Consider the following 15,566-nt stretch of genomic DNA (forward strand, 5'->3'; position numbering starts at 1 on the left):
GCCGGTCTAACAGCAGGGGAAAGGGTGGGAGGGACATGAAAGTCCATACAGAAGTTAAACCATTTTCTTGTAGTGTGTGTGGAGTACATGTCAGGCAGTAGGTAGTGTTAAGACACCTTAAATCATTTAGTTGCAGTTTTGTGATGAGACATTTTGTCAACAGGAAGATCTTTACGTGTTCACAAGAATCCATGAAGGAGAGTAAACGCACAGTTGAAGTTTTCGTGGCCGTCAATTCTCTGATGTTTCTGGCAAGAAGAGACGTATGAGTGTATGTAAACTCAGGACTGTTACTGAAGGCAGCAGTGTGTGTGTGAGGCTGCAGTTATTGAACTGTAACATCTCATCACAACACAGTGAAAATTAATTTCACATGTAAAATATTTTGTTAAAGTTCATGATTTTGAAATTGTATGAAATGGATTGTTCATGAAATTAATGCTACAAATAAATGACAGCAGTAAGTGAGGCTGCAGAGTTGTTGGTTGAGCTGAACTGTAACAGCTCATTCCAACAATAGAGAGCCTAAGCGGAGGAAGTAACGGTCGCCATGGGACCTCAACTCGGAAAAAGTCTCCATGTAAGTGAACAGGAGTCGAAGTTTTATTTCGTGATCCGATTGAATTGTGCCATGAGAAAAAAATTTGACCTCTACCTGTTTAAAACATCACGTTTCATGCCGAGAAATCAGCAGTTTGTTGTAAAACTGTTGTAAAATAAAATTCAGAAGAATCCGTAACCAGAAAGACTACAGGTTGCGTAGGTGACGTCACCACATGGCGTCCTTCCTTTCCCGTGTCAGTTGGTGACGTATTTTTTGTGGGACACCAGATCTGTAGTCCACAGAGCGTCGTCACACAAAATACATTCTTCCGTTGCCGTTTTATGATATACTGCTGATTTTTTGATTGTTTTTGATCGTTAGACTAATCGACTAATCGAAAAAATAGTCGATAGATTAATCGGGAGAAAAATAATCGTTTGGGACAGCCCTACTTGACTCCACTGACTTCTACTGACTCTTGTAGCGGTGATCGCTTCTTCTCATCAACAACCCATCAATATACCTGACTCTACTGACTCCCACTGACTGACTTCAACTGACTCTACTGACTTCCACTGACTTCTACCGACTCTCCTGACACTACTGACTTCTACTGTCTCTACTGAGTAATGCTGATTTCTAAAGATTTCTACCAATTCCACTGATTCTACTGACTTCTACCAACTCTGTTGACTCTTACTGGATTCTGCTGACTTCTACTGCATCAACTCACCAGTGACGGTCAAGTGACATTCATCAGAGCCCCTGTCACGTCCAATGTCGACCCGACACAGGTACCATCCTGAGTCTGGACACATTAAGTGTGAGTCGTCCTTCTTCGAGGCCGGTCGGTGATTCAGTTTTAGATCATTTCATCTCAAAGTTGTGGTTTGAAGAGAAAGAGGACATGTTGTACTACATTTATCTTGGTAAAAGTGAGACGCTGTTTGATTTCCGTTGCGCCCGAACTAGAGTAAATACGGTCGGCTCGGTCCTTGAGAAAAGCTAAGGTCCTAAAAGATACATAAAGCTTATGTGATTTTGCTCAAAGACTTGAGTGAGCATTATTCTCCTGCTTTAAAATGAAAAAAGACCAACGGTATTCAAGACTGCTTCGTAACATTACATCAAAAAAGACAGCTACTTTTTCTGTAGGCAAGTGCAGTTGTTTTCATAGTAGAGTGGGTTGGGGGAGTGGCTCGATCCCCCCCCCCCCGGCTCTGACCGGAAGTAGAGCACTGGAAAAGAGAGTAACGACCGTTAAATATAATACATCCATGGTAACGACACGCATTGGTTGCAAAAGCGCCCAAGAACTGACATCTCTGCATAGAGAGCCTAAGCGGAAGCAGGAAGTAACGGCGCCATGGGACCTCAACTCTGGAAAAACTCGCCATACAAATGAATGAGACTGAAAGTTTTATTTTGTGATCCGATTGAATTGTAGCCAGGCTGGCGCCGCCTACTGGTTCCGGCGAATTTCATTTGCCTCAACCATGTAGTCAGGAAACTAGCAATGCGTTTCGGTTTGCTCCGTCCGCCAAAACGGTAGGACCAATCAGCGAGCAGATGTGGCGATGACGGGCGATGACGTTGAACTGAAGCGCCCAAACTTAAATACCGGTGTAGTTCCCAAGCTGCGGTAAACAGTTGACGAGATGGATGTCGGCGAAGTTATACGCTCTGTGCTTGAAACTATTCCGGATATTGAAGACTTAAAGCCAGAACAAGAAGCATGTTTGACGAATTTTTTGGAGGGCAAAGACGTTTTTGGACTTCTTCCTACCGGGTTTGGATGTCAATAGCCTACACATGTTTTCAATATGCTCAAAAAGACTACAATGCTAAACCACCCGGCTTCCGGCGCATAGCATACGTCACCGCCAAGCAGCAGCGATTAGTCGAAGCAAACGGAAGCAACCGCCTCCCGGAAGCAAACAAATCTCTACGGCTCGTGTTCAGACGCCATATGAAATGTAATGAAATAAGCGGCTGATGCATCAGGCTAATTGAATTGCGCCATGAGAAAAAAATATGTCCTCTGTTTAAAACATCACGTTTCATGCCGAGAAATCGGCCGTTTATCATAAAACGGCAACAGAAGAATGTATTTTGTGTAAAGACCGCTCTACGGACTACAGATCTGTGTCCCACAGAAAATACGTCACCAACTGACACGGGAAAGGGCGGCATTTGGTGTGTGACGTCACCTACACGACTTGTAGTCTTTCTGCTTACAGATTCTTCAGAATTTTATTTTACAATAGTTTTACAACAAACTGCTGATTTCTCGGGATGAAACGTGATGTTTTAAACAGGTAGAGGACATATTTTTTTCTCATGGCACAATTCAATCGGATCACGAAATAAAACTTTCAGTCCCGTTCATTTGAATGGCGAGTTTTTCAGAGTTGAGGTCCCATGGTGACCGTTACTTCCTGCTTCCGCTTAGGCTCTCTATTGTTGGTGAATGAGCAAGTGTGGTATTTTCAATAATTTAAGGACATTTATAGATCACCCACGTTAATAGCATCATTGAGGACCCTTTACAGATAAACAATAACACATAGGGGAGTAAAAAACAAACAGTTGTCTACATTAATGTTTCAATCTACATTTTTTAATAAACAAATTATAAGTATAATTTGATATGACCAAGACACATGAAAACAAAAACACGGCCGTTTTCATCAATTTACAAGCAAGTGGGCAACACACATACATTGGAGTGAATGAGTTTTCTGGGCGCTTTTGCAATACCCATATCCTGCCACTCGGGGCGCAAAACCCTTACCACGGGAGTCAATGGTGGTGCTGTTACTCTCTTTTCCAGTGCTCAGCTTTTCCCCCCACGGCTCTGACCGGTAGTGACGTGCACAAACGGGAAGAGAGTCTAGCAGCGGGAAACAGCTCGGGTCTCCTGCCAGGAACAACAAAGACTTTGAGTAAAATGTCTGAGGTGGAGTTTCTGAGAGGATTTGTTACCGAGAGACTCGCCGCCGCCTCCCAGGAAATCTTAGCGGCCGTGGACAGAGTCGTAGCCGGATACGAGGCGGAGGCTTCGGGCTTCAGACAGGAGATCGAGCGGCAGAGGAACCTGCTGGATGTTCTCCTGCAGCCTCGAGTCGTCCTCAACAAAACCGGTTGGTGATTCAGTTTTAGATCATTTCACCTCAAAGTTGTGGTTTGTAGAGAAAGAGAACATGTTGTACTACGTTATTTATCTTGGTAAAGTGGGCCTGTTTTGCTCGAAAGTGGTAACGTGAGCCGCTGTTTGATTTCCGTTGCGCCCGATCTAGAGTAAATACGGTAGGCACGGTCCTTGCGCAAAGTGAAGGTCCTAAAAGATACATAAAGCGTACGTGATTTTGCAGATAGCCTATTTGTTATTTGTGGAAATTAAGCGTTTTCTTCGTGTTTAATCAGGTGCAAGTTTTATTTTACTGATTTTCCGTTTTTCAGACAATTCCTTTATTTTAGTTCATCATTGTCTTTGCAAATTCTTCCTGTAGCTAATTGAGAATCTTTGTCATCTCCCTAGAAAATATATAATGGGAATGAACGACTGAGTGAAACATCTTGTTAGAGGCTAGTATGTCCAGGATTGTCATTTTTACAAGCTAACACTGTTGCTAACTGGCGCTAATGATGATCTACCCAGGGTTAGTAAATAAGCTAACTGGACTGAAAATTCAGCTGTTAAAAAATTATTTGTGCAAGCTAGCGATAGCGTTACCTTGACAATCCAGTCCAATGATTTTCTCTGCTGTTCTCAATACCCTGTTTAGATTGTGCCTCTCTTCTGCTGTGCTGCTGCCAAACCAAGATGAAATGCAGTATTTGAGAACAGTCTCAATGGTGCCTCTGTAAAACATGGTCAGGGCAGGAACAGGAAGGTCGACCTTTTTCAGTCCACTCAAATCCACTCAATGGCAGGAGCAAAATTCCTTCAGCTCAGACTAGCATCCACTGAGAAGAAGTTCATAGAGACACCAGTTGAGTGACAGTATGAAGACACTCAGTACGTTTACATGACACTTGAAAAAACCGAATTATTGCCTTAATCCGACTATAACTGGATAACTGAAGTGCATGTAAACACCTTAGTCCGACTGAAATCGGAGTTGAGAACTCCGATTAAGACACCCAGATAATGCGATTGGAATTCGATTTTCTCCGTCATGTATACACCTTAGTCGGAGTAGAACTGGACAATGCATGAGCGCTGCTCCACAACAGTAGAGACGGCACCAAGTGGAGCAGAGAAGCCGCCTGAATCCCGCAAAGTAAAGAAAAAAAAAACAACGTCAGCGCAGATTCAATGCATTTCACACATACACAGCGCCACCAGCCAGATTGTTTTATTAGAGAGAGAGAGAGAGAGAGAGAGAGAGAGAGGAAAAAAAAGAAGCCCGTATCCTATTCTCAGCGCGCATCCAGCCCAGACTGGTGCGTCTGGTCGGGAACTGCAGTTGAGAATTTATTAATAAGCTTACTAAGTTGTTTATATTCAGTTTTTTACGAGGTGACAGAGAAGTCAACAGGACAGGGGGGCGTATTAACCCGCTGAAGCAACGGGTGACGCCGCATGAGGGGGCGGACCCGTCAGTTATTCGGTTTTCTCAGTTGCATGTAAATTGAGACAAGGACAGAAGTCCGACTTGACGCCAAAATCGAATTTTGAGCATAGCTCGATTAAGCTCTGCATGTAAACGTACTGACTGTTGTTCATGATGTGTTTGATTGTTTCTGCAGGTGATCAGCACCTGTTGAAGATTGAAGCAGAGGATCCTCCTGAGTTGACCTCTAGTCTGGATCAGGAGAACCCAGAGAGTCTACATCTTAAAGAAGAAGAGGAGGAACGATCGACCACTCTTGAGTTTCCCCTCACTTCTGTTCATATAAAGAGTGAGGATGAGGAGGAGAAACCTCAGTCCCTACAACCTCATCAAAGACAAACTGAGGCTGAGCCTCCATCCAGCAGCTCAGCTGAACAGATAGAGGCCGATGGAGACGACTGTGGAGGATCTGAACCAGCCAGGAACTCAGATCAACATGAAGATCTTCAACCAGATCCAGATGATGAGGTCTCAGAGTCGTCCTGTGAGACTGAATACAGTGATGACTGGAGAAAAACCAGAGAACCTGGGTCAGGTTTGAACAGTGAAGCTGTTCATGTAAGTGATAAAGAATGTGACACTGGTAAGAAGTCTCACTGTAAGAAGTGTCGCCGCTGCTCAGAGTGTGGTAAAAAATTTGGCAGACCCTCGGATTTGGAGAGACACATGAGGATCCATACGGGAGAGAAACCATTTGATTGTGCTACATGTGGTAAACTTTTTAGGCAGAAATCTACTCTTCAACTCCACATGAGAATCCACACACAGGAGAAACCATTTGAATGTGCTGCCTGTGGTGAAACATTTAGTAGAAGAATTAATCTTAAACATCACATGAGGATCCATACAGGAGAGAAACCATTTGCCTGTACTACCTGTGGTAAAGTATTTAAATACAAATGTGATCTTAAAGTACACATGAGAGTCCATACAGGAGAGAAACCATTTAAATGCCCTACCTGTGGTAAACAATTTAAACATTCATTCGGTTTAAATTATCACTTGAGACACCACCCACAAGAGAAACAAGAGAAACCATTTAGTTGTGCTATTTGTGGGAATGGATTTGCCTTTAAGTGTACTCTTTTGGTTCACACAAGAGTCCATTCAAAAGAGAAGCCATTTGGTTGCAGTGTTTGTGGGAAAACATTTATGGAGCTGGAGAATTTGGCAACACACATGAAATCCCATAAGGAAAGGAAAGGCAAGGCAATTTTAGTTGAGTAAACGTACAGTTGAAGTTTTTGTGGCCATCAATTCTCTGATGTTTCTGGCAAGAAGAGACGTATGAGTGTATGTAAACTCAGGACTGTTACTGAAGGCAGCAGCAGTGTGTGTGAGGCTGCAGTTATGGAACTGTAACATCTCATCACAACACAGTGAAAATTAATTTCACATGTAAAATATTTTGTTAAAGTTCATGATTTTGAAATTGTATGAAATGGATTGTTCATGAAATTAATGCTACAAATAAATGACAGCAGTAAGTGAGGCTGCAGAGTTGTTGGTTGAGCTGAACTGTAACAGCTCATTCCAACAATAGAGAGCCTAAGCGGAGGAAGTAACGGTCGCCATGGGACCTCAACTCGGAAAAAGTCTCCATGTAAGTGAACAGGAGTCGAAGTTTTATTTCGTGATCCGATTGAATTGTGCCATGAGAAAAAAATTTGACCTCTACCTGTTTAAAACATCACGTTTCATGCCGAGAAATCAGCAGTTTGTTGTAAAACTGTTGTAAAATAAAATTCAGAAGAATCCGTAACCAGAAAGACTACAGGTTGCGTAGGTGACGTCACCACATGGCGTCCTTCCTTTCCCGTGTCAGTTGGTGACGTATTTTTTGTGGGACACCAGATCTGTAGTCCACAGAGCGTCGTCACACAAAATACATTCTTCCGTTGCCGTTTTATGATATACTGCTGATTTTTTGATTGTTTTTGATCGTTAGACTAATCGACTAATCGAAAAAATAGTCGATAGATTAATCGGGAGAAAAATAATCGTTTGGGACAGCCCTACTTGACTCCACTGACTTCTACTGACTCTTGTAGCGGTGATCGCTTCTTCTCATCAACAACCCATCAATATACCTGACTCTACTGACTCCCACTGACTGACTTCAACTGACTCTACTGACTTCCACTGACTTCTACCGACTCTCCTGACACTACTGACTTCTACTGTCTCTACTGAGTAATGCTGATTTCTAAAGATTTCTACCAATTCCACTGATTCTACTGACTTCTACCAACTCTGTTGACTCTTACTGGATTCTGCTGACTTCTACTGCATCAACTCACCAGTGACGGTCAAGTGACATTCATCAGAGCCCCTGTCACGTCCAATGTCGACCCGACACAGGTACCATCCTGAGTCTGGACACATTGGCCCTCATTTATTAAACTTAGCGTGAGCGTACGGTACGCACAAATCTCACGCCAGCTCTGACCAGGTGTACGCACATTTGGAACCAGCGTAGAACATGCAGGAAGGAGTGCTGCTGTGTCAGAATGATTATTAAACCATAGTCTAATAACGCAGCGATGTGGACCACATGTTGTTGTTGTTTATATTGATAAAAATATAAAAAGTAGCCAAAAAAAAAAGAAACGATAAAACCAAGTCCGTGTTGAAAATATAACTCGAGTTTTATTTTGGGCAACTGAGATGAATTAAAAACCATGATGTGACAGATGCTCGTTAATCAGCTGTGTAAATAGAAACAGTCAATGACAGACAGACCTGTTATTGTAGATCACACACACAAACTTCCAACATCTGCAGCACCAGAGCATGACCGGACGGCTCCTCAGTCTCTCTCTCTGCCGGACACCGGAGCCGGCGGGGGGCTCCGCTACCTGTCCAGATACAGCTGATCTCCGCGGCGGAGTGTTTTGGGACCTGTCAGCGGGACATCGGGCCGGTGTTTCACATCCCTCCATCAGCCGAACCATATAATCGGTGCTGATGGTCATAAAGTCGCGTTCGCAGCAGTAATATGCCTATGATTTCTCCTCAGTCACTTGTGTTTAGTAAACTGCAGGAGCATTTCATGAGATCGCTGGGTTTCCTGACGTGGTCGGTGACACGTGCGTCTGCAGCCTCCATCCACCGGGATGACGCTTATCAATCACAAAATCTATCAATCTATCAATGTCCAGATATTTAATGTTGCCGCCCTCTCCCTGTTCAACGCGGTAATGTCGGTAAAGTCCCTCTTCTTGGCCGTCTTCCGTGTCTCCATGTCGTAAAAGGGGCAGGGCGACGCCTCTAAAGCAGGAATATATCGGGGCGTGACATTTAAATGACGCTCGTTTTCAGTCGCCGGATTTATCACCACCACGCCGGTTCTACGCCGAAATCAGCAGCGTACACACTTTTAGTAAATCACACGTGACACTTGGCTTACACTGATATTTACACCAGAATCTACACCAGATCCTGCGCAAGTTTGATAAATGAGGGCCATTAAGTGTGAGTCGTCCTTCTTTGAGGCCGGTTGGTGATTCAGTTTTAGATCATTTCATCTCAAAGTTGTGGTTTGAAGAGAAAGAGGACATGTTTTATCTTGGTAAAAGTGAGACGCTGTTAGATTTCCGTTGCGCCCGAACTACAGTAAATACGGTAGGCTCGGTCCTTGAGAAAAGCGAAGGTTTTTGCTGATATTTGTTATTTATGAAGATTAAGCGTTTTCCTCATTCATTGCTTTGTTGTTCTGTTTATATCCTATTCTTTTTGAATGTAAGAAATGCTACGCTCAGTTCTAAAAGTAACAACTTTTGTAATTGAATTTGAATATGCTTTTTTGTACTGTATTTTGCACTTTGCAATAATAAAGAAAAAAAAAGTAAATTGGACAATAGCTCAAAGACTTGAGTGAGCATTATTCTCCTGCTTTAAAATGAAAAAAGGAGTGGCTCGACCCCCCCCCCCCCGGCTCTGACCGGAAGTAGAGCACTGGAAAAGAGAGTAACGACCGTTAATATAATACATCCATGGTAACGACACGCATTGGTTCAATGGAAGCGCCTCCTGGTGGTAGAATATGGGTATTGCAAAAGCGCCCAAGAACTGACATCTCTGCATAGAGAGCCTAAGCGGAAGCAGGAAGTAACGGCGCCATGGGACCTCAACTCTGAAAAACTCGCCATACAAATGAACGGGACTGAAAGTTTTATTTTGTGATCCGATTGAATTGTGCCATGAGAAAAAAATATGTCCTCTACCTGTTTAAAACATCACGAAAGTGAAGGCGCTGATGGATCCTGGCACACACACCTGCCACATGTGTGTGCCAGGTGAGATCACTATCTATATGCACGCCCAAATACTTTACTGAGTCGACTTGTCTGATGTCGTTACCATGTATGGCGACAGGGCGACTGTCACCTACAGATCGTGGGTCAAGAATCACTTCAACAGTTTTACATGTATTGATATACAGTTTGTGAGTATCACACCAAACAACAAACTTATCACTAAGTTTGTTGTTTGGTGTGATACTTTAAACTGAAAAAAGACCAACGGTATTCAAGACTGCTTCGGGACATTACATCAAGAAAGACAGCTACTTTTTCTGTAGGCAAGGGCAGTTGTTTTCATAGTAGAGTGGGTTGGGGGAGTGGCTCGACCCCCCCCCCCCCGGCAACAACAAACTTAGTGATAAGTTTGTTGTTTGGTGTGATACTCACAAACTGTATATCAATACATGTAAAACTGTTGAAGTGATTCTTGACCCACGATCTGTAGGTGACAGTCGCCCTGTCGCCATACATGGTAACGACATCAGACAAGTCGACTCAGTAAAGTATTTGGGCGTGCATATAGATAGTGATCTCACCTGGCACACACATGTGGCAGGTGTGTGTGCCAGGATCCATCAGCGCCTTCACTTTCTCAGGCGACTCCGCCTGTTCGGCGTTAGTTCTAACATCATGAACATCTTCTATTGCGCTGCCATTGAGTCCATCCTGAGATACGGCATTACGTCCTGGTTCGGTAATCTCACAGTAAAAGCTAAATCTCAAATACTCAATCTGGTCAAGACGGCTAGCAAAATCTTGGGTTCCCCTGTCCCACGCTCACCTCAAGATCTGTTTGAACAGGCCACCATTAGGCTGACAAACTCTATTCTAGCAGATCCTACGCACGCACTTCTCCCTGAATATGAGCTCTTAAATTCAGGTAGAAGATATCGAGTCCCTCTGAGCAGGCACAATCGCCTCAAAAACTCGTTCATCCCTCTGTCCATTAAATTTATGAATGAGCAGTTAGTGTGATGTTATGTATGAATGTTTGCGTGTTGTTTGCAGTCACAATCGCCTCAAAAACTCGTTCATTCATCCCTCTGTCCATTAATTTATGAATGAGCAGCTTGTGTGATGATATGTATGAATGTTTGCGTGTTGTTTGTAGGCATAATCGCCTCAAAATTCGCTCATCCTTCTGTCCATTAACCTTATGAATGAGCAGTTTGTGTGATGATGTGTATGAATGTTTGCGTGTCCACACATCTGCCACTAGTACTTTTCTGAGGCATATTGCACTTTAATCATTTTATTGTATGTTTTTAGTACTTCTCTGCTGCTTTTCCCCTGTACTGTTTTTGTCTTTGTTGTGACGCAGCACTGCTCTCTGTCCGAGAGAAATTTCTCCTTCGGGAGACCAATAAATGATTTTGACTTTTTGTTTCATGCCGAGAAATCAGCCGTTTATCATAAAACGGCAACAGAAGAATGTATTTTGTGTAAAGACCGCTCCACGGACTACAGATCTGTGTCCCACAGAAAATACGTCACCAACTGACACAGAGAAGGGCGCCATGTGGTGTGTGACGTCACCTACACGACTTGTAGTCTTTCTGCTTACAGATTCTTCTGAATTTTATTTTACAATAGTTTTACAACAAACTGCTGATTTCTCGGGATGAAACGTGATGTTTTAAACAGGTAGAGGACATATTTTTTTCTCATGGCACAATTCAATCGGATCACGAAATAAAACTTTCAGTCCCGTTCATTTGAATGGCGAGTTTTTCAGAGTTGAGGTCCCATGGTGACCGTTACTTCCTGCTTCCGCTTAGGCTCTCTATTGTTGGTGAATGAGCAAGTGTGGTATTTTCAATAATTTAAGGACATTTATAGATCACCCACGTTAATAGCATCATTGAGGACCCTTTACAGATAAACATTAACACATAGGCGAGTAAAAAACAAACAGTTGTCTACATTAATGTTTCAATCTACATTTTGTAATACACAAATTATAAGTATAATTTGATATGACCAAGACACCTAAAAACAAAAACACGGCCGTTTTCATCAATTTACAAGCAAGTGGGCAACACACATACATTGGAGTGAATGAGTTTTCTGGGCGCTTTTGCAATACCCATATCCTGCCACTCGGGGCGCAAAACCCTTACCACGGGAGTCAATGGTGGTGTCGTTACTCTCTTTTCCAGTGCTCAGCTTTTCCCCCCACGGCACTGACCGGTAGTGACGTGCACAAACGGGAAGAGAGTCTAGCAGCGGGAAACAGCTCGGGTCTCCTGCCAGGAACAACAAAGACTTTGAGTAAAATGTCTGAGGTGGAGTTTCTGAGAGGATTTGTTACCGAGAGACTCGCCGCCGCCTCCCAGGAAATCTTAGCGGCCGTGGACAGAGTCGTAGCCGGATACGAGGCGGAGGCTTCGGGCTTCAGACAGGAGATCGAGCGGCAGAGGAACCTGCTGGATGTTCTCCTGCAGCCTCGAGTCGTCCTCAACAAAACCGGTTGGTGATTCAGTTTTACATCATTTCACCTCAAAGTTGTGGTTTGTAGAGAAAGAGGACACGTTGTAGGCTACTACTACATTTATCTTGGTAAAGTGAGCCGCTGTTTTGCTCGAGAGTGGTTAAAGCAGATATCAGTGGAATGTTTTTGTTAATATAAGTCCTAAATAGTCCTATTTTCCGTCAGCAATCACTTACATGAAGTATTTCAGCCTAAACACGAGTCTCTCCGTCACTCTGCTCTGCTGTAACCCGAGGAGAAAATTTTCCTTGTGGGATACAAGTGTTATCCAATGAGGAGAGAGAACGGCATGAAGGGCTGTGTGTGCAGCCAAGGGATGCGCGTGAATGTGGTGACGTAGCACGAGGACCAATTGATGCCTGACAAGGGCGGGGGCTGCTAACTCATGGTGCGTTCAAGGAAACTCGTACTTTGTGTTTTTCCTTCCTGTGAAGTCATACCAGTTCGATCTGGTACGAGTTCACGGGTCGGAAGTTACGAGTGGCCGTTATAGGGAACTTTCACAGACAACAGGACGGTAAAAACACGAGCTACGGGTTACCTGGAACGCTACCAAGTCGTAGTTGTGACTTGAAGCTGTAACTTACGGTTTCAAAAGCCTGCCTTGAACACAGCATTAGCCGAAACGGCCGTGCCGATGATATCTGCTTTAAGTGGGCCGCTGTTTGATTTCCGTTGCGCCCGAACTAGAGTAAACGGTAGGCACGGTCCTTGCGCAAAGTGAAGGTCCTAAAAGATACATAAAGCGTACGTGATTTTGCAGATAGCCTATTATTTGTGAAGATTAAGCGTTTTCTTCGCGTTTAATCAGGTGCTGTTATGATTGGATGTTATTACATGTTTGACCGCTAGGCGGCAGTACTGGTTAGTAGTCAGCTTACCGTACCATATAACGAGGTAGAGCAAGACTGCATGAAGCCACATGTATGTTGTTGAGAACGTGAGACATTAAACTAAGTTACTTGCTATCAACACGGCCTCATCCTTGGAACACGAACATGACATGGTACCAGGAGTAAACTCGAATGGGCGACATGGATTTAAAACCACCGGAAAGTTTGAAACTGACGGGGAATGTCGACGAGAACTGGCGCACCTTCAAACAGCGGTTTCACCTGTATATCGCTGCTACGGGACTCGAGGCTAACGCCGGGTTCACACCGGACGCCGAAGCGCCGCGAATAGCCGCGGAGCGGAGTCCGCTTCCATTCGGCGCCCTCGTTAACTGGTGTTGTAGTTCAGACTAGACGCGGAGCGTCGCGGTCCTCTGCGGTCGGCTCGCGCCGTGGAGCGCCGGTTTCGGCGTCTGCTCTATTTTGTGCGCGAGCCGCGGCCGACCGCGTCAATTCTGGCAGGAAGTCACACAAAGAAACACGAGAGAATCCGGTCAATTTTCAAAATAAAAGCGATTTTCAAAATAAAATACCGCGATTGACAAATGCGACCGTATTTATATTTGTCAGACTCAACAGAGAACAAGAGAGATGAAAACACACACACACAGGATAGGGAGACACGGAGTGGGCTGGCTGCAGGGAGGAGGAGGAGGGGTCAAAACACACAAACAAACAGGGAAAGAGAGAGAGAAAGAGAGAGGCAGAGACGAGTTGTTGTAAAGTGAAGGAGGACGTGAAATTAATCTTGGAAGTGAAGTACAGGGAGTTGTTTGACCCACAGCACACGGTGTTATAATTATATGAGGTTATTTACTTATCCATGATGTAAAAAACACAGCTCTGAATGTGAGTAAACAACAGCTGAGGAGCAGAGGCGCTCGCGACCGCCGCGGAGAAATCAGCGTCTGGTGTGAACTGGAGGGACGCGGCTCGCGCGCGATTTCCGCGGCCGCTCCGCGTCGCGGCGCTTCGGCGTCCAGTGTGAACCAGGCGTAAGCCGGAAGCAAGAAAGGTAGCGCTGCTGCTAACAATAGCAGGGCCACAGGCCATAGAAGTATTTAACACGTTCGTGTTTGACAGTCCTGAAGATAATGAAAAGTTGGATGTAGTGCTTAGCAAGTTTGATGCTCACTGTTCTCCGAAGAAGAACGAGACGTACGAGAGGTACGTGTTTCGGTCTCGTACACAGCTGCAGCATGAGCCCTTCGATAGCTTCCTGACGGACTTGCGGCTAAAGGCGCAGTCCTGCAACTTCGGAACGCTGAGTGACTCCATGGTCCGGGACCAGATCGTCTACGGCGTGGAGGATAAAAAGGTCAGAGAGAGGCTACTACGGGAGATGGAGCTGACGCTGGCAGGAGCCATTAAGATCTGCCAGGCCAGTGAGCTGTCCCAAAGGCACGTGAGGACGTTCAGCGAGATGTCTGCAGTCGCCTCAGCGCAGAGTGACAGCGCGGCAGCGGTTGGAGCAGTGTCGTATCAGCGGAGACGGCGCACACAGACCCGGCCTGCAGGAGGATGTGATGATAAACTGCAAGCGCTGCGGCTCACAGCACAAGCCTAGACAGTGTCCAGCGTTTGGTAAGCAATGCTCCAGTTGCCAAGGCAAGAATCATTTTGCTAAACAATGCTTCTCCAAATGGAAAGAGGGGAAGAAAGAAAAAACTGTAAACTTAATAGACGAGCCTGATCTAAGTGACACGTTCTTTGTTGGAATGGTGAATTGTGAAAGTGAACAAATAAATAAGCCAGACAATGTAAATGATGTCACTACAGAAGATAAGTGGATAGCTCCTCTAATGATAAATGGGACTGTAGTCACCATGAGATTGGATACTGGTGCGAAAGCAAATCTCATAAGCATGTGTGATGTGAAGGCAATGAAAAATAAGCCACAAATAAAAAGAAAAGAATCTGGACTGAAAGACTACAATGGGCGGCCAATCAAATGTTTGGGCACATGCAGGTTGAGTGTCACAGTTAAAGGAAAAGTGCACCACCTATCCTTCTTTGTTGTGAATGAGGGACGGGAATCACTTCTTGGTGACAGAGCCTGTGAAGAACTGGGGCTTGTGGAAAGAGTGTATCAACTGATATATACTCCAGGTAAACACCTAGTCCTTGCTGATGCCCTATCCAGAGCAACTACAGGCGACAGTGTGAGTGCAACAGACGAGGACATACAGTGTCACGTGAACATGGTGTCGGCTACACTGCCGGTGTCTGACACAAAGTCAAGACAAATAGCGGAGGCTACAGCAAAGGATGCTGAGCTACAGCATGTCATGAAGAACATGGATGAGGGATGGCCAGCTGGTTCGTGTCCACAATTTTACCATGTCAGAGGTGAGCTTAGTACTGTGGATGGTCTGCTGTTGAAAAAGGGCAGGATTGTTATTCCACGGGCTTTGAGAATGGACATGTTGCACAGGATACATGAAGGCCATCTCGGCATCGAAAAGTGCAAAAGGAGGGCGAGAGACACGGTTTTCTGGCCCGGACTGAACAAAGACATTGAAACACTTATAAGTAAATGTGAAACATGCCAGAAACACAGGAACAAGCAGAGCAAAGAGCCTATGGTGGTAGCTGAGGTGCCAACAGCACCATGGCACAAAGTAGGAATGGACTTGTTTCATCTCAGAGGTAAAGACTATTTAGTGGTAATGGATTACTACTCAAACTTCCCTGAGATGGCGCTACTAGCAAGCT

General features: G+C 44.6%; 2 protein-coding genes and 1 long non-coding RNA gene across 3 annotated transcripts in view; 1 reads left to right on the plus strand and 2 right to left on the minus strand.

Annotated features, from left to right (window-relative positions):
• The window catches only part of LOC146968664 (uncharacterized), a 91,750-nt gene that overhangs the window by 52,880 nt on the left and 23,304 nt on the right, over window positions 1–15,566 (minus strand). The gene's annotated exons all lie outside the window — the stretch shown is intronic.
• Window positions 1–15,566, minus strand: part of LOC146968667 (uncharacterized) — a 33,462-nt gene that overhangs the window by 12,165 nt on the left and 5,731 nt on the right. The window lies entirely within an intron of this gene.
• LOC146968670 (uncharacterized) lies at window positions 1,322–6,390 on the plus strand. The gene is made up of 3 exons (XM_085760397.1): window positions 1,322–1,387; window positions 5,452–5,508; window positions 5,548–6,390. Exons 1-3 carry the CDS (start codon window positions 1,322–1,324, stop codon window positions 6,388–6,390), a joined length of 966 nt encoding a protein of 321 aa, XP_085616523.1.

The sequence above is a fragment of the Trachurus japonicus genome, chromosome 18 (genome assembly GCF_045865225.1).
Source record: "Trachurus japonicus isolate A0001 chromosome 18, Traja_1.0".
Taxonomy (NCBI): Eukaryota; Metazoa; Chordata; class Actinopteri; order Carangiformes; family Carangidae; genus Trachurus; species Trachurus japonicus.

What these genes read in the sequence shown, in the direction of transcription:
- LOC146968670 (XM_085760397.1), top strand. Translation starts at nt 1,322, where the DNA reads ATGTCGACCCGACACAGGTACCATCCTGAGTCTGGACACATTAAGTGT. An exon ending in GTGAGTCGTCCTTCTTCGAG is followed by an intron (nt 1,388 to 5,451) that starts GCCGGTCGGTGA and finishes GTTCATATAAAG; the next exon opens with AGTGAGGATGAGGAGGAGAA. An exon ending in CTCATCAAAGACAAACTGAG is followed by an intron (nt 5,509 to 5,547) that starts GCTGAGCCTCCA and finishes GAACAGATAGAG; the next exon opens with GCCGATGGAGACGACTGTGG.